Genomic DNA, 18,965 nt, shown 5'->3' on the forward strand with positions numbered 1-18,965 from the left:
TGACTGAACGGCAGCCAGGATCCGCCTCCCCTCTCCCCGCCCTGAGATGGATCCTTAGCCCAGATGAGCTCTGTGCGTTTTGGGGGCTGACCCAGAGGTAAACGGTTCTGCAGCCCTATCCTCAGACCTGCTCCAAGCTTCCTCGAGATTCTTCCATCTACACCTCCCTCCCCTTGCCTTGACCTGGTTTCCTGATAGAGCCCTCAGCTCGGCAGACCTGAGGTCAAGGACAACTCTTACCTGATGGCCTCTGTTGCTGAAAGCTGCCCACCCTGGCAGGATTCAGGCAGGGACACAAAGACAGGAGGTACAAACTGGGTGTTGGCATGATAAATTGCTTGTGGCATCTCCTCATTATCCATAGAGGGGCCTGACATGGAAAGAAACTCATGCCTTGAGACAATTCTGCTCTGGGCCAGTGCCCCCATCTCTCACAAATCAGGGGAACTCCTCTCCCTCTCCCCTGAGGAAATGAGGGTGCAGACGGCGGAGCCCAGGGGAGGCTCTGAGCGTCACAGACATAACTACATTCCTGGAGCTGTCAAGGGACCTCGGGAGACTCACAGCGGGAGGCTAGGAGGGAAGAGAGAAGACAGGGTGGTATCATAGGCACTGGGTGGTGGAGGGGTGCCAAGGATTGATCGGTTCATTCATTGGTTTTCTTTCAACATAAACTTAGTCTTCTAGTTTCCATAAATTTAAAGAGATTCAGCTCAGGTTGGACAAATTGATTATCGATTTTCAGCAAGGTTTGCCCAAAAAGGATTATACATAATGTTGTGCAATTTGCTTTTCTTTTTCCACTTAGCAATATATCTTGGACGTCTTTCCGTTTTTTTCTACTCATTTCTTTAAAAGACAAAACAGTATTCCATTTTATGAATATGCTATATATTTAACTACTCCCCAAATCAATGGACCTTCTGGTTGTTCCCATTCTTTGTTGTTGCTGTTGTTGTTGTTGAACAATGTCACAATGGATGACCTTACACATTGGGAGTATATATTTATGTATAGGATAAATTCTAGCAGCAGAATTTCTAGGGCAAAGGTCATGTGCTTTTTAAATACCGATAGGTACGAAACATCGACCTTCAAAAGTTACACCCAATTCCGCTGCAGCGTGTAAAGGAGAGAGGAGATCCCTAGCCTCCCCCCTGCCTCTGTTTCCTTCAACTGCTCCTCTACCCCTGGGAAGGCGGGCCTTCGTTCACCCAACTGTCTGTCTCCACCTCTGAGGAGTTTATAGCAAATGCTCCAGGGACTCTCACCATGATTCCACCCTGAGTCACACTCAAAAGTGGGCGGAGCCACGGGAAGGGGGGGACCTGCCAAGGGGACAGGGAGTGGCTGAGAGCCAGCTTGTGCCCGGCAGTAGGGACATCATTTTGCAAACGTGCAGCCAGAGGGGGCGCCTTCTACTCTTGCACAAGGTGCCTTTCCTGCGAGGAGGCCCTGGGTGAAGGCCCTGTTCTGATTTTGGCTCGTGTGAAAAATTCACCTTCACACATGTGGCGCCTCTAGGAAGAGAGTGATCTGGGCCCTGATGCTCTGAGGTCCGAGGCTGAGCTTCCTTATCACGGACTCTCAGGCAGTCTCCCGGCATCTTCATTCACAGGCTGCGGTGGCCGGTGGCCAGCTGGTGCAAGGGGCAGCCCGAGGGCACGCCCCCATAGCACAGACTCAGACGGTATATGGAAATGACAGGCATTGGGCCCACGGCTTGGGGGTTTTTGTTTTCAGCAGGCTTAGCCAAAGATCCGATCCCCCCAAGAGGGGAAATGAGTTCACCTGAGAAAGAGCTCAGTTATTTCTTCCAGGCATGGCAGTTGTTGCTTCTGAGTGCCTGGATGCCGGCAAGGAGGAAAGAGCCTGCCGTGGGTGAGCCCAACAAACTTAGGATCTTTCCCCAGGCTGGGACATGGTTACACCACGGAGAGCCCATCCTCAACAAGTTGGCACTCACTCATCCCAGAGAGGGTCCTCCCACAGGACCCTTGCCATCTCAGGGGCTGGCTGGGCCTTTACCAGCCCGAGACCCGGAACAGCCTTCACAGCCTCTGCCCCAAGCACAAGCGCAGAGGCCAAGGAAACCTTTCAAAGCATCGCAGACACAAACATGATGTGCTGGTGGGCACTTGGCTCCAGCGAACCCCCAGCCCCGGGGCTCTTCCCCTTCCCACCGCTCACAGGTCATGACAGGCCCAAAGGATGGGGCAAGTCCAAAGCCAGCTGTGAAGCCAGCTGCTCCACATTCAGCCACAGGGAGGCCAGTGCGCTCAGAGCACATGTCTGTAGACAAAAGGGCCAGACACTCACAAAATAACTCTTCCTCGGCCTCACCAACAATGAGACTGTCAGTTCCCAGATATGTGAGCAGCACGGTAAACCTTGCTTGGCTTTGTCCACAGCCTGATTTCCCTACCATATAAAGCGGGTTTATTCCACTTTGATCCCCTCCTTCCTGCTCTACCTCCCAGGGCTCTGGTAAGGACCAAAGGAAATGCTATAAATGAAAATGCTTTGTAAAGGGCTTTGTAAATTACAGTGTGCTGTTCAGACACTGGTTATGATGATGACGATGATGATTCAATCAGAGTTCCCCATCCCCTGGGTGGCAGTGATTGGTAGGGCAGACATAAACCCAAGCCAGCTAATCAGTCCTTCCCAGGACTTCTCTGCCACAGCTATAGAAGGGGACTGCTGCTTTCTGCTGAGTCTGGGGAGTGCTGAGTCTGGGGCTGCAGATGGCCACCTTGCCTGCCCCACAAGGAGAAGAGAGTTAGAGGTGGAAAGAGGCTCAAAGACCTCACTACAATGTTGGAACCCCTGGACACAGCTATGCCTGAAACCAGGGCAACGCTGAGATCTACCATGACATGAACCAACTCCCCTTTGTTTTTCCTTAGGCTGGTTTGATTGTGTGTCTGACACTCATGACTAAAGGAATTCCAACTATCTCTTGGGTGAGTTTTAATCATTTATATATTAGTTTTTTCATCATAAAATAAAGTTTTTAAGGGAAAAGTTTTGCTAAAGTTTTTTGGTTTTTTTTTTTTAAGTTAGTGTACCTATAAGCAGCCCGAAGAAGCAGAAAAAGCAGTGAACGGAGAAATCAAGCAATGGAGATTCTCTGCTTTTCCCACAGGAATTGCTGTGTGACTTTGAGTATGTCTCCTAACCTGCCTGAACCTCATAAAATAAGGAACTGGAGTTAATGATGCCTGAGGTATTTCATAGCACAAAATGTCTTCATCAATGCCGTAAAAGACAATCCAATTAGTCTAATACAAAGTGTTCTTAAGGAAGACTTTCTAGGGGCACCTGGATGGTGTGGTCGGTTAAGCGTCCGACTCTTGCTTTTGGCTCAGGTCATGATCTCAGGGCCGTGGGATCGTGGGAGCAAGCCCCATGTCAGGCTCTGAGCTCAGCGTGGGGTCTGCTTGAGATTCTCTCTCCCTGTCCCTCTGCCCATCCCATTCCTGCTCTCTCTCTTTAAAATAAATAAACAAATCTTAAAAAAAAAAAAGACTTTCTATATAAACATTAAGAATAAAGACTAACAATTTAAAATTATCAAGTACTTATAATAAAATCTTAAACTGACAAGTTGCATATGAGATGTCTTCCCATATGAAATTTAATGTGAAAATATTTGCTGCATTTCCAGTTAAATTGGAGAGATTAGAGACAAAAATTGGGAACAACCTGGTTAAAAGAATTGAGGTACATTCACACAATGGAATATTGTGTAACTGTAAAAAAGGAACGAGGAAATTCTTTATATATTGATAGGGCCGACGCCCGAGGCACACTTTTCAATGGAATGGGCAAAACACAAGGTGGCCGTGCTATGTCAAAAGATGAGGAAGAGGTCACATGGATGTAATTCTCGCTGTGTGCATAGACTATCTCTTGAAGAATCTCAAGAAACTGGTGCCGCTGATGACCTGATTGCCTCTTGGGAGACTAGGTCTTATTTTTCACTATGCATACAATATATGCTTTTTATCCTTGGAATGTCAAAACATGGGACTATGTTGCTTACTCAAATTTTTTTTAAAATTTTAATTAAAAGTGTAAGGAAGGGGGGGAAGGGTAAAAAACAAAAAGGGCAAATACTATTACATATGACTTAGGTGATCCTCATGATTAAACTGAAGCCCAACCAGGAATCCCAAGTACCACTGTGCCTGTGTATAGATGGGAAAACATATCCAGAGGGTCCACATACTCCACCATGGAGACACGTCCAGCTAGTGGCAGACGGTGCCATAATACCCTGCCTTCAAAATCCACACAGACTACCCAGCGTGTAGTCAGCCTCCCGCTACAGCCCCTCCTGCAAAGCTCTGGATGGGGTAGAGTGAAACTGGTCGGGGTAAGGATCGAGCCAGGGGTTACCTCCTCACTCATCCGTGGCACTTCCAAAAGAACAGGAGCAATGATTCCGGAACAAAGAAGGAGGAAGTCCCCACCTCCAAAATAAACTGTTCAGGGGCGCCTGGGTGGCACAGCGGTTAAGCGTCTGCCTTCAGCTCAGGGCGTGATCCCGGCGTTATGGGATCGAGCCCCACATCAGGCTCTTCTGCTATGAGCCTGCTTCTTCCTCTCCCCACTCCCCCTGCTCGTGTTCCCTCTCTCGCTGGCTGTCTCTATCTCTGTCGAATAAATAAATAAAATCTTTAAAAAAAAATAAAATAAACTGTTCATATAGATAATTACTCATGTTTAATGAAGACACATAGGCGATGTGGAGTCCTGCCATGCGGACTTCTGATCTGGCCACCTGTAAGTCTTTAAAACCAGTGTTTCCCCAACTTCCATGTGCATCATGGGGAATGCGGTCCTCGGGACGTGGTAAAATGCAGACTCTGACTTAGCAGGTCTGGGGTGAGGCCCAAGATTCTGCATCTCTACCAAGCTCCCTGGGGCTGCCCATGCTGCCAGTCAAGACCACACTTTTAGCGTAGTTCTAGAACCACTCCGACCAATATGGGCTCCACTAGCCACGTGTGCACCTGCAATGTGGCCGGTCTGCAATGAGCTGTGCTAAAAGTGTAAAATACACACTGGAATCAAAAAAACAATACAGGTAAAGAATGTACAATACCTCACTCATCATTTCCATATTGATGACATGCTAAGATGATAATATTACTGCTGTGTTTGGTTAAATACAATCTATAATTATAATTAATTTCACCTGTTTTTTTCCTTTGTTTAATGTGGCTGCCAGAAAGTACAAAATGACATATGTGACCGGCATTATATTTCTATTAGCTTATACTGCTCAGGAGACTTGGCTGTCCTACAACCCGCGTCTTGGCAAGTTTGAAACAATCTCGGTCGCCACCTGGAAGTGTTTGCAAGGGTCTGTAAATTCTGCAGGGCCATCGAGAACTTGGATGGAGCTCATTGAAAAATCTAGCCCCCACCCATCTCTAACAAATAAAACTTCTACGATGAGTGAAATCCGGGTTAAAATAAACAATCGAAACAGGCTTAACCATAGAACCGTGACTGAAAGCATCCCAAACTTTGTCAATAGACATTTTTGCAGAGAAAACGCAGTCTAAGAAGCAGCGTGGAAAGGCAGGCGTGAGGTAACCTGGCTGGGCAGCCAGCCTTAGTCAGGTCTGCGTTGTTTGGTGACAGTGGGAGGGGACACGTCAGCCCTGCCTTTGTTCCACTTAAACAGCACTGTTCCCACCACCTGAATCATCTCCCAGCCCTAGTTGCACCCCCCGAAACCAGAGGCTCCCTTAAAGCTGAAGACCCAGGGTGATCCCTTGGCCCTACTACAACCCAGTCACGGGTCTGAGGGTGGCCATCGAGTCAGAAGTGTTCTAACAGGTCAGTAGTCTAGAAAACTAACCAGTTCCTTCTATGTGGCCACAAAGCGCTCGGCATCACCCAGAGGCAAATTCTGAAGTCAGACTCTTCCACTGCCATGCCCAAGATGGGTTCTATGTTTTACAGCGCCTCGGGCCCTGTTGGGAAAGGCATTCCTCCTGCGCCTGTTCCCACCCTTGCCTGCTTGCTTTACTCCACAGGGTAGCACGAGGGAGACAAGAGGAAAGGGAAGGCACAAGACACGAGACAGAAGAGATGCTCAGGTGACTACGTGGACGTGTTTACACAGAAGAACAGGCACAGAGGGCCATCTTTGAGCCCCATGGGCCAGGTTCACTCTCCCACAAAACTCAGCTCTACAGACAAAGGAGCAAAGCAACCTTGTCCTGGGCCAGCCCAGACCTCCCCACCTCTCCCAGCAGCTCCAGCGGGCACTGACCGGGTTTTATTTCCAGCAGCCGAAGTTTTGGATCCTCAGGCGGGTGCAATCGTCTCTTCTTACGCCAGCAGCGGGCAGGGTAGGTGTATAGCTGGCCCGGGGCAAGGCCTGTGGACAGAGACAGCATAAAGGTTAAAGGCTCCAGGCTAGAACGGGCCTTGGAAACCTCCCTGTCTAAGCTTCTCACCCACAGTGAGAGGAAACTGAGGTCCAGAAAGGAAACGTGACTTGTCAAGGTTGCAGTATCTAGGTCATCAGACCCCAGGACACTTGCCCTGTCTGCTCCACTGTGCTGTCTCCGTAAGCCCCTAACCATCATGGGTGACTCCATCACCAGGACCAAGATAGTTCTGCACTCCTGGTCTGGAGAGATCAGAGGGACCTTTCCAAATTCAGCCTCACTACAGTGTTTCCAAGGCAGTGGACCTCCAGCAATACCCATCAACTGCCCCCTGTACAGGTCCAGGTTAAGCAGGTTCTCAAGGCAAAGCAGCAGCATTCAGTCTGCCTACCTACAGATAGCCTGGATTGGGAAGTATTTCAAGGAAACAGGATCAAGGAGCCAGATCTCCTACCTACTGAATTTCTCCACCCACTGTTAGCTGCTGGCAGCTCAATGAAGCCAATGGAAGCCACGAGAACCTCCAACAGAATATAAGCCTACTCTGGTGACCAGGCCCCTCGGCCTGCAGAGCCAGCATATTTCCACATCCCTGCCCACTTGCCCAGCCTTGCAGAAAGAAATGGGCAGGAGTCCAGTGGCTGGGCTTATATACCAACCATACTGTCTCTCAGGAGTCTCCATTGAGATTTGACCTTTGGCACCAAAGTTCCACACCAGCTTCATCTGTCATAACCACCAGCCCGTGAGGAGCCTTCTTGCTTATTAGACAAAACTCTTATGACTCCTGGGGCACATAGTGTGGCAGCCAGAGGCCTTGGAGGAATGTGGACTTTTCACACTAGACCACAGTCTATTCTGAAAAAAAAAAAGAGCAGGAGGTAGAGGCTAAGTGGAGAGGGAGAGGGGCTTAAGACTGGTTAGGTGACGTGCAGACTGAAAAGACTTGCCTGGTGCACCCCGAAAGAAACCAGTGCAAGCCAAGCAATCCTCTCCTGCTAGAGTCAAAAGCCTGGTGAGGACAGAGATTTGGTCTCATGCTCATCAGAAACCTCCAGAACCAGAACTGTGCGTGACATCTAGAGGAATCGAACTAAACATTTGCTGAATGAAAAGCGAATACATTCCCGCTTCACTGTAGTCAGCCCAACTCAGTCTTCTGTAGATACATGGGGTGTGTGACAACCGTTAGACCCATGTGGGAAGGTCACTTCCTAGACCTAGGACCACGGGGATAGAAAATATCAGGACCTTATTTCCATCTGCTGTCTGCCGTTTAGGGACCTTTTGCAGAGACAATCTACAAGTTTCACTACTTATATATCATTTATTCATTTTTCATTTTTACTAGTCATCTCTACCCATTTATTGGTTTGGGTCCAAAGCAGAGGCAACTATTCCAGTACTAAAGGAAGCAAAATTTTCAAATTCTCTTTATGTGCTAAGCCTTATTTTTAATCACATAGCTGCTCCCAAAGGTTGCAAGGCTATGAAGAAACTGGAGGTCTCTACCCCTCCCCATTTGGGTTCTTAGAAACCATTAAGGGTCATGGAGCCTAGAGGCCCCAGAAAAATCTCTGATATCATGAGCTAACGCCTTTTCATGCCCCAGGGTCATCCTATTACTTAATTTTGTTGATAGCTTCATAGCTTCTGCCAGTAAGAGGATCCCAAAGCTCTGAGCTCCCTCAGCCTTGTGGTTGATTTGGAGAAGACCAAATAAGTAAGATTGCTCTCCCTTCCATGGAAGGTCCAGTTTTGACCTCTCTTTGAGGGAAGGCATCACTGGGAATAGTTTGATGTTTCTGATAAATGACCAACGATCAAAATAGTTTGATGTTTAACTCCAGGACCATGTCATCTCTGACCCTAGAATTACTGAATGGCTGCATTGATTCTGGTCCCTTGAGCCACCTCTGAGGCTGGTATGTCCCAGGACCCCAACAGAGGCTAAGTACAAGGGCTGACCCAGTATTCTACAACCCAGAACCGGTCCCACAAGTCCCCACTCATCTTGAGTTAGTGATTCTTAATCCAGACTGATCCCAAAAATCCAGAATGAACCTGGAGAACCTCTTAATAACATCAAAGCTGAAAATTCATGCCAGAACTACCCAATCTGAATATAAATGGGTGGAGGAATTAGGCCAACTATTTTTTAAAGAACCTTATAGATTGTTCCAATGTCTGGGCAAGAACCTCTGGATGTCTAAGCATCATCTAGTTACAGCCTGGATATTCTCTCTGATGTACCAAGACCGGTTTCATGGCCTTCCCAAAAGCATCTCAAGGTTCCAGTGTTTCACCCAATGTATTGTCATTAATTTCCTGCTTACTGGACTGTCTCCCCTACTGGTTTTATAAGACCCAGGATAATGGAACTATGTCCACCTCTAGTATCCCTAATACTTGGCACAGTGCCTGATAGGTATATCAAAAAGTACTTATCAAATGAATTCAAACAGAACTGAATCAGATTCAGAAATGCAGGAAGTGAATGTCCTGCTAATCCTGGTTCCAGAAAACTCATCCACCCACATCCAAACCATCCAAGAGGGACCCCAGAGGTGGCCCCAGGAGTGAGTACAAAACCCACCCCAAGATGGCAGTCTCTGTGCCTTAAGCTCCTTCTTGCCCCACAGACTGCTTCATAGTATTTCCAACCAGGTGAGTCAGAAGGGACTGGTCCAGAAAGCACTCTCAAAAGATCTAAATGACAAGAGGTCAAAATTATCAATACTTGCCCAAGGGCCTATGCCCTCCCTGAGACCATGGTCACTGCGCTTGTCTTGTCGGTCAGCAGCATCAAGACAGCCTCAGGCCAGTCAGTTTAGAGCTGCGGACCCACTCACTCTCTTGGTAGCAGGTAGTTTGAATGGCCAGAAGAGGGGACTGTTTTTATACCATTCTTTAACTTTCTCTGACGGATTACAGAAGGCCCGCGGTGCAGAGGAAGAGCACATGAGTCTTCATACCACCACTCCTACAACCTTGGAAGTATCACCACACATTTCTGAGCCTGTCTCCTTACCCATAAGATAAGAACATTAATAATACCTACCTTACAGGGGCTGTTGTGGGGATTAGCTTATATTCAAGAAGAAGCTCTTTACAACCATGAAGCCTTGTGCAAATGTCAGTTATTAATTATCATGAGTTAGCTGACTTAGATGAGGCTGGACTCGATGGCCATGTGGCATGACAAGGCCCCCACCCCGCATGCCCATGCTGCTCTTTTCTCCTTTAGCCACGAGGGTAGAAACAGGCCTCTCTTTGATGTCTGCCTTGACTCCACCTCATCTCAACAAGCAAATGGCCCCAAGAACTCTCTCGGGGCTCCAGCCCCTCTTCCTTGCCCTCCTCCCTAGGCTGACAAGCACCAGGGTGCCTTTATAGGGCCAACACATTCAGCCCTGGAGTTCACTTATAGAGGGACGAGCAGAGCCCCGTGAGAGTTATGCTGTTTATCTCATTAGAACAGGAGGCACATAACTCAAAGCCTGTGTGTGTGGTAGCTGGAGGAGGGAGGGAAGGGGGAGGAGGAGGGAGTCACAGCTGCAGCCAGGGAAATTAACCTGAAGGAGTGAGCTTGGGGCTAGGGGGACTACAGAAGAGGGGAGAAAGGAGGCAGGACACAACAGGAGGGACTAGTCTTCCCTGGTAACCAAGGCCACAGCTACCCCTCCATTCACATACCTCACTAAACAAACTGCTTTTCTGTCACTTTGAGCTGCAACTCCAGCTACACCACTCGTACTCATGTGCCAGCATGGGCACCTCACACACACATACACACACACACACACACACACACACACACAGGAACTCACACACTTGCTGGGGGGAGCACGGTCTCCATAGAAAAAATCAGCAGGATGGGCTTTGATGCCTAGACGGTTAGCAGACTCCAGACAAGTCACTTATTACCAGCATTGACCAAATCACCAGGTGGGTCCTAAGTGTCACGATTATCTCTGACAGACCCAGCATAAGGTATGAAGAATTCAGAAGAGGTGGGATAGAAAGAGAAGGAAGGATGATAGGGAATAGGAACAGGGTTTGAAAAGAAGAAGAGAACTGCAGTAATTTCCTCTTCCCCCAACCAGAGTGGAGCGGTGGCAGTTCAAGCCCACCCTGCTGCATCTCAGAGAGGTGGGTCAGCAGCCGCCACTGAGCACTCCCTGCAATGGAAACCTCACTCCTTCGCAGGACAGACTTCCTGTGGTTGATCAACTCTTATTGTGATAAACAGTTTCACTTCACCCTTATTTTGAATCAAAATATACCTTCCTGTAACTTATGCCAATTTGTCCCCTCTCTGTCCCCAGGTTGGATAGGTGTCACCTGTATCCCAACCATCCATCCCATCCACCCACTTGGGTTTAAAGGACAGCCAACTGAGAGGCCAAGGAACTAGAGGGGATGGGAGTTACTGGAAAGAGGCAGTGACCACACCTGCTCAGAACCGGGGTAACACATTCAAGGTCCCAAATTAAGAATGCAAACACTGCTTCCCTTTCATCATCTCCCCCTTGCTCACCCCATACTGGACAGGAAAGGGATGGACAGCAGGCTGCTCTTCAGACCATCACTGCCATTAAAGAGCTCCTCTGCACGTTGCTCCTACCACGTGCCTTCACAATGGGTCACCAACAGCCTCCTTATTTATAAACAGATAAAGACATAAGCCAGGGGTTCTTCACCACGACTGGGCATCAGAACTGCATAAGTAGTTATTGAAAAGGACAGATGCTTGGACTCCAACCCCATCCTACTAAACCAGAACATCAGAGATAACCAAGGCAATTGTTGTGTGAAAAACTCCTGCAGAAGAATGCTACTACATCAACTCACTCATATTTATATTCCCAGAGCCCAGGACATAACAGGTGCTCCATTAATGTTTGTGGTTGAAAACACCAATTTGGACCAACTCTACAGAGCTGGAGGGATGAGCAATAAGTCCGTAGGAAGGGCTTGCGGAGTGGGCAAGATGTATTTCACAAGCACTCACACCCATGATATTTCCTGGTTCTCTGCCCTTCCCTCTTCTCTTGGCTTATTTAAAAGTTGTCCTGACTTTGTGGACCATCTGTTCAGTGAAGCACCTCCACCACCCCCCCTCCAGAAACATTCCAGGCCACAGTGCCTTTCTTTTCCCTGAGAGCCTGAAGTCCTGGGCACTAGGCACCACACCTCCGCCCTCGGCATAGCTCTCTATCCAGCTCACCAACCATCCCCTCCAACCACCCTTCCCATTCTTCTCCTTAAGCTTCTCTCTCTAACATTCAATTATAATGTCCCATGCATCAAGACTACCGTGGCAAGATAGGCCTCAAATCCAGTATGCTGCCTGCCCCTTCTGACCCAGGGCTTCTCAAGCCCCTAGCTGGTCCCATCACGCTCAATACCTGACACAGTAACAATAGCTAACATTTACTGAGCTCTTTATTCTGTCCTAGGCTAGTACCTCACACTCACTGTTATCTCACCACGAGAACAACCCTATGAGACATTTAAAGGACAAGGACGGTGAGGGTAATGATGATTAAGTAACTGGCACAGGGTCATACAACTCAAAGTATAATCTAGTCCACAGCCCACACTCAAAACCTCTCCACTACCCTAACTCCCCACCAAGCCATCCCATTACTGGTCCACACACAGCATGCTTGAACCCCAGAGTCCTTCCCTTGGGAAAGTAGCTCCCTACACCAAAACTATCAAGAAAATATCCCCCAGCCCTCCCACCCACCCCCATCAAGCCATTTCTTGTGGAATTTATTTTTCCTTTCCTTCCACATCACCAACTAAAAGTGCTCATGGGGAAACACATCCTGATAATATAAAAGCATTGTTGAGAGGCACATAAAATGTGTGGGGAATCAGAAAAACAACCACTACATACCTTCTAAATTCATTAGATAAAGAAAGTTTAGAATAATAGCATTATAATGTGAGGAGGGAGCTTAAACATTATCGGGTCTGACTCTTACCTAATACAAGAATCACCTCTCCAAAATCCCTGACAAGAGCCTCCACCCTGGCCTTTGTTTCAATAATTCTAGTCCTCACCCTTTCATGAAGCAGTCTACTGCACTACTGAAATACGGTGTTAGAAATATGCCTACCAATCTGATCCACCACTGGTAAGAATGCAAAGGGGCACAACCCCATGTAGGGAAATTTAGCGTGTCTAACAAAACTGCATATGTATTTGCCCTTTGACCCTGCAATTCCACCTCTAGGAATCTATATCACAGATTCATATGCAAAAAAATGCAAAAACACAAAAATATGTATTCATTGTATAATTTTTAATACTAGAAAAAGACTGGAAATAATCCAATGTCCATCTATAGGGAACTGGTTGAATAAACAATAGGATATACACACAATGGATTATTATGAAGCTGTTGAGACATAGAGGGAGGGAAGTATCACTGCAATGGAGTGAAAAAAGCAAGGTGGAGAATAGTATGTATAACATACTATTATTTATCTAACAAATGGGTATATACACACATATATATGTACATAAATATACATGTCATATGTTCACATAGTTTTTTTAAACCAAAAGCTTAGAAAAAAGTTACTTAGAAAAAGAACAAAAACAAAATAATAATAACAAGGAGAAGAGAAAGTTGTTTATAGAAACAGGAAAGGGACAGAGTAAAACGACAGAGACAGAACAAGACTTTCTCTGACTACACCATACTTTACTGATATGACTTTAGAACCATGTGAATATTTTATACAGTTAAATTAAAAAAGCAAACATCTGCTTCTGGCTAGACGGGAATATCAAGGATCATATTTACTCTCCTACATGAAACCAAAAGAGAGAGAAAATACAAAACAAAAGTTCTCAAGACCCTGGACATCAGGAAATGAAGGACACTGATGTCTGAAACACTGGAAATGAATAAGATAAGCCCTATGATTGCCCCAGCTTACTACCTCAAGAGAGCTTCCAGATTGCAGCATGGGGAAGAGGAACACAGGTGGAAACCAACAGACTTTCTGAGTCTGAGTGAAAAGAAAGAGCTGAGAGTCTGGGGAGACCAAGGTGACTAGAATTCAAGAAACAGAATAGTAAACAGAAGAGAGCTGCACAAAGAAAGAACTCTGGAGGTCACAGAGAGTCCCCTTTGAGTATTCAGTTCAGTACTAATCAGTGCATGCTTGTGAGAAAACTACTCAATGCTGAAAAAAGAACCACCCAGTAAGAATAGAAATAAGAGTGCCTGATGTGCAAAGGGACTGGAAATGGTCTGTTTGCAGCAGCATGTTAGAAAGGCCTCATAATTCGTGAAATACTGGGTAGAGTCAGAGAAGGGTCTTACCTCTCTGATAGGGAATATTTAGCCCTAGACTGAGCACTGCTCTAGTATCACCTGAAGATCAAACTGTTTCCAAGTAACTTGACTGTCCCAAAACAAGACTCCAGAATATTAATAGAATAAATGATATAGACAGCACCTACAAGGTAAAATTCATGATGTCTGGCATCCAATGCAAAATTACAGGGCATATATAAAGAAGCAGAAAAATATGACCTATAACGAGGGAGGAAAGACTCAACTAAAACCAACCCAGAATTGATACTGACAATAAAATTAGCAGCAAGAACATTAAAACAGTTATCATTCATATTCCATATGTTCAAAAGTTAAGTAAAACATGAATTTTTTTAAAGACTCAAATATAACTTCTAGAAATGAAAACTACAATGTGTGAGATAAAAAAGACTGAATGGGATTAATGTTAGATTAGACACTGCAGAAGAAAAAAATTGGTGCACTTGAAAATGCAACAATAGAAACTATCCAAAATGAAACCCATGGGAAAAAGAGAATTTTTCTAGAAGAACAGCATAGTGAGCTGTGGGACAACTTCAAACAGCCTAATATATGTGTAATTGGAGTCCCCAAAGAGGAGAAGGGGAAGAAAAAATATTTGTAGAAATAATGGCTAGAAATTTTCAAAAATTGATGAAAACTACAAGCATGCAAATCCAAGAAGCTCGATAAAACTAAGCACAAGAAACATGAAGAAAACTGTAACAAGGCACCTCATAATCAAAATTGCTCAAAAATAGCAATAGTTTATACAGCTCTTTAATATAGATATATGAATATTTAAATGCCAACATTTTAAATAATCTGATAAAGTCTTTGCAGCCACTCAGCCAAAAAAACAAACAAACAAACAAACACCCAAAACAAGAGATAAGGAGAAAATATAAAAAGCAGCCAGAGAAAGGTGTCATATTATACAGAGAGGCTCAAAGATAAGGGTGATTTCTCATTAGAAACAATGCAAGCAAGAAAACTTAGTGGTTCAACATCATTACAGTATTGAAAGGGGAAAAAAAAAAACTTGTCAACCTAAATTCTATACTCCATAAAAATATCTCTCAAAAAACAAAAGCAAACTAAAGATATTTCAAGACATACAGAAGTTTAAAAAAATAATCATCAGCAGACCCAACTACAAGAACTATTAAAGGAAGTCATTCAAGCAGAAGGAAAGTGATACCAGATCTAAATACGGATGTACACAATGAAATTAAAAGCATCAGGAATGGTTTAGTACATAAGTAATTATGTAAGATGTTTTTTCTTATTTTTTAAAACTCTTTAAAAGATGATTAACTAAACAAGGATAATGACAGTGTAGTAAAAAGGTTTATACCATATGCAAAACTAAAATATATGGCATCAATTGCACAAAGGTCAGTAGGGGAACGATAAATGTGCACTTGTATTAGTTTCCTGCTGCTGCCATAATGAAGTGCCATGAACTCAGAGGCTTAACATATAAATTTGTTGTCTCACAGTTCTGGAGGTCAGAAGTCTAAAATCAGTCTCACTGAGCTAAAACCAATGTTTCAGGAGGGATTCAGTCCTTTTGGAAACTCTGGATCAGAATCTACTTCCTTGCTTTCTCTGGCTTCTTCTAGAGGCCACCCACATCCTTTGGCTTGTGACTGCTTCCTCAATGGCATCACTTCAACCTCTGCATCTGTTGTCACATCTCCTTCTCTGACTCTGCCCTGCTGCCTCCCCCTTATAAAGACTCTTATGATTACATTGAGGCCATTGGATAATAATAATAATCTCCCCCATCTAACGTCCTTAATCATATCAGCAAAGTTTCTTTTGCCACATCAGGTAGCATTTCCATGAGTTCCAGCTGTGGACATCTTTGTGGACAGTATTATTCTGTTTACTGTAATACTATTACAGTAGAGTAATAGTTTCTACAAATAGAGTTTTTATACTATTCATGAAGTAGTAAAGTATCACCTGAAGGCAAACTTTAATTAAAGATGGAGACTACAAACATTAAGCAATCATTAAAATAACAAAACAAAGAGTTATTAAGCCAACAAAGGAAATAAAATAGAATCATAAAAAACTTAATTAATCCCCAAAAAGGAAGAAAATGAGGGAAAAGGGAACAAACAGATGGATAAATAGAAAACAAATAGCAAAACGATGGCTTTAAACCTAACTATAGCAATAATCACATTAAATGTAAATAGTCTAAATATGCTAATTTTAAAAACACAGATTGTCAACCTGCAATTATTTTTTTTCTAGAGAGAGAGAGTGCATGTGTGTGCACACATGAGTGCGGGAGGAGGGAGAGAGGGGGAGGGAGAGCGAGAATCTTCAGCAGGCTCTATGCCCAGCATGGAACCCAAAATGGGGCTCCACCCCACAACCCTGAGATCATGACCTGAGCCAAAATCAAGAGTTAGACACTTAAGTGACTGGGCCAACAAGGTGCCCCTGTCAGATGGCATTTAAAAAGCAAGACATATACAATGGAATATTATGCAGCCATCCAAAAAACAAAATCTTGCCATTTGCCACAATGTGGATGGAACTAGAGGGTATTATGCTAAGTGAAATAAGTCGATCAGAGAAAGACAATTATCATATGATCTCACTGATATGTGGAATTTGAGAAACAAGGAAGAGGATCATAGGGGAAGAGAAGAAAAAATGAAACAAGACAAAACCAGAGAGGGAGATAAACCATAAGAGACTCTTAATCTCAGGAAACAAACTGAGGGTTGCTGGAGTGGAGGGGGGTGGGAAAGATGGGGTGGCTGGGTGATGAACACTGGATGTATGTGTTGTGGTGAGCGCTGTGTATTGTGTAAGACTGATGAATCACAGACCTGTACCTCTGAAGCAAATAAAACATTACAATAATGAAAAAAGCAAGACACAGCAATATATGCCTACAAAAAAATATATACTTATAAAGATCCAAATATACTAGAAGTAAAGGAATGGAAAAATATACACCATGCTAACATTAATCAAAAGAAAGCTGGAATGGCTATATTAATATCACGGAAGCAGATTTCATAGTAAAGAATATTAGTAGAGATAAAGAAGGTCCTCACATAATGATAATGGACCAATTTATCAAGAGGACATAGCAACCCTAAATATGTATTCCCTTAATAACAGAGCTTCAAAACATATGAAGCAAAAACTGATAAAATTGTAAGGTTAAATAGACAAACTCACAACTATAGTCAGAAATTTCAATACTGTCTCTCAATAATTCATAGAACAAATCAACAGAAAAATCAGTAAGGATGTAGAACTGAGCAATACTATCAACCAACTTGACTTAATTGATATTTATAGAACATTCCAACCACCAACAAGAAAATACACACTCTTTTCCAGACCAAAGAGAAAATTTATCCAAGATAAGCCATATTCTGAACCATAAAACAAGTCTCAGTAAATTTTAAAGAATTTAAGTCATACAAAGTATTCTCTGACCATATGGAATGAAATTAGGAATAAGTAAGAGGCATATATTTGGAAAATCCCCCAAAGGTCTGGAAACTAAATAACACACTTCTAAATAATCCATAGGTAAAAGAACTTGAAAGGCAAAATAGGAAACATTTTTAATTGAATGACAATGAAAATACAGTATTGACATTTGTGAAATGAGGCTAAAGCAGTATTTATATTTGGGGATAAACTATGTTAGAAAACACCTATAGTAGAAAAGAAGAATAGTCTCAAATCAATGACCTCAGTTTCTACCTGAAGAAATAATAGAAGAAATAGAAGAGTAATTTAAATCCAAAGTAAGTAGAAGAAAGGAAAAAATAAATATCAGAGCAGAAATCATGAAATAGAAAACAGAAAAAAAAGGAAAAATCTATTATATCAAAAACTATTTCTTTGAAAAGATCAATAAAATTGATAAACCTCCAGTTAGACTGATTAGGTGAAAAAGAAAATTCAAATTACCAACATAAGGAAAAAGAGAGAATATATCAGAAGTTTCAACAGATATTGGGGCGTCTGGGTGGCACAGCGGTTAAGCGTCTGCCTTCGGCTCAGGGCGTGATCCCGGCGTTCTGGGATCAAGCCCCACATGGCTCCTCTGCTATAAGCCTGCTTCTTCTCTCCCACTCCCCCTGCTTGTGTTCCCTCTCTCGCTGGCTGTCTCTATCTCTGTCAAATAAATAAATAAAATCTTTAAAAAAAAAAAAGAAGAAGTTTCAACAGATATTAAAAGAATAATACACTAGGGGCGCCTGGGTGGCACAGCGGTTAAGCGTCTGCCTTCAGCTCAGGGCATGATCCCGGCGTTATGGGATTGAGCCCCACATCAGGCTCTTCTGCTATGAGCCTGCTTCTTCCTCTCCCACTCCCCCTGCTTGTGTTCCCTCTCTTGCTGGCTGTCTCTATCTCTGTCGAGTAAATAAATAAAATCTTAAATAAAAAAAAAAAGAATAATACACTAATGGTATGAACAGCATTGTACAACCAATTTTGACAACTTAGATGAAATGGACAAATTCCTTGAAGTCACAAAATACCAAAACTCACTCGATATAAAATGAAAAACCTAAATATCTATTAAAGAAATTAAATTTGTAGTTTTAAAAACATTCCTACAAAGAAATTGCCAGGCCCAGATGAATTCACTGGAAAATGCTACAAAATAAAACATCTTAAGGAAAAAATACAAATTCTACATAAACTCTACCAGAAAACTGAAAAGGAAGAAATATTTCCCAACTCATTAAATGAGGCAAACATCATCCTGATATCCAAACCAGACACAGGCATAAGTAAAGAAAACTATAGAGAAATACCTCTCATAAACATAGATGCAAAACCTCTAATAAAACTTCAGCAAAGTGAATCTGATGATATAAAAAAACAGATAATACATCATGACAAAGTGGGGTTTATCCTAGGAATGCAGTGTTAGTTTAACATTCAAATATCAATCAAAGTAACTCATCATATTAACAAACCACAAAAGAAAAATCACAAGATCATCCCAACAGACTCAGAAAAATCTGCTAATAAAATCCAACATCAGGTCCTGATTTAAAATTCTCAAACTAGAAATAAGTATATCCTCAGTCTAATAAAAAGCGACTACAAAATGCCCATTGCTAGCATCATATTTAATAATGAAAAAATGAATGTTTTTCCCTTAAGATCAGGAACATAAGGATGTCCACTCTAAACACTTTTT

The 18,965-nt window shown here is 43.6% G+C and overlaps 1 protein-coding gene across 5 annotated transcripts in view; it reads right to left on the minus strand.

Moving 5' to 3' along the window:
* Nucleotides 1-18,965, minus strand: part of DPF3 (double PHD fingers 3) — a 286,307-nt gene that overhangs the window by 125,543 nt on the left and 141,799 nt on the right. For all 5 annotated transcript variants that reach the window (XM_034642253.1, XM_034642251.1, XM_034642255.1 and 2 more), the window contains exon 3: nt 6,296-6,403. In XM_034642253.1, coding sequence (XP_034498144.1) covers nt 6,296-6,403 — 108 coding nt within the window. The remainder of the gene's footprint in view (nt 1-6,295; nt 6,404-18,965) is intronic.

Source organism: Ailuropoda melanoleuca, chromosome 14 (assembly GCF_002007445.2).
Source record: "Ailuropoda melanoleuca isolate Jingjing chromosome 14, ASM200744v2, whole genome shotgun sequence".
Lineage (NCBI taxonomy): Eukaryota > Metazoa > Chordata > Mammalia > Carnivora > Ursidae > Ailuropoda > Ailuropoda melanoleuca.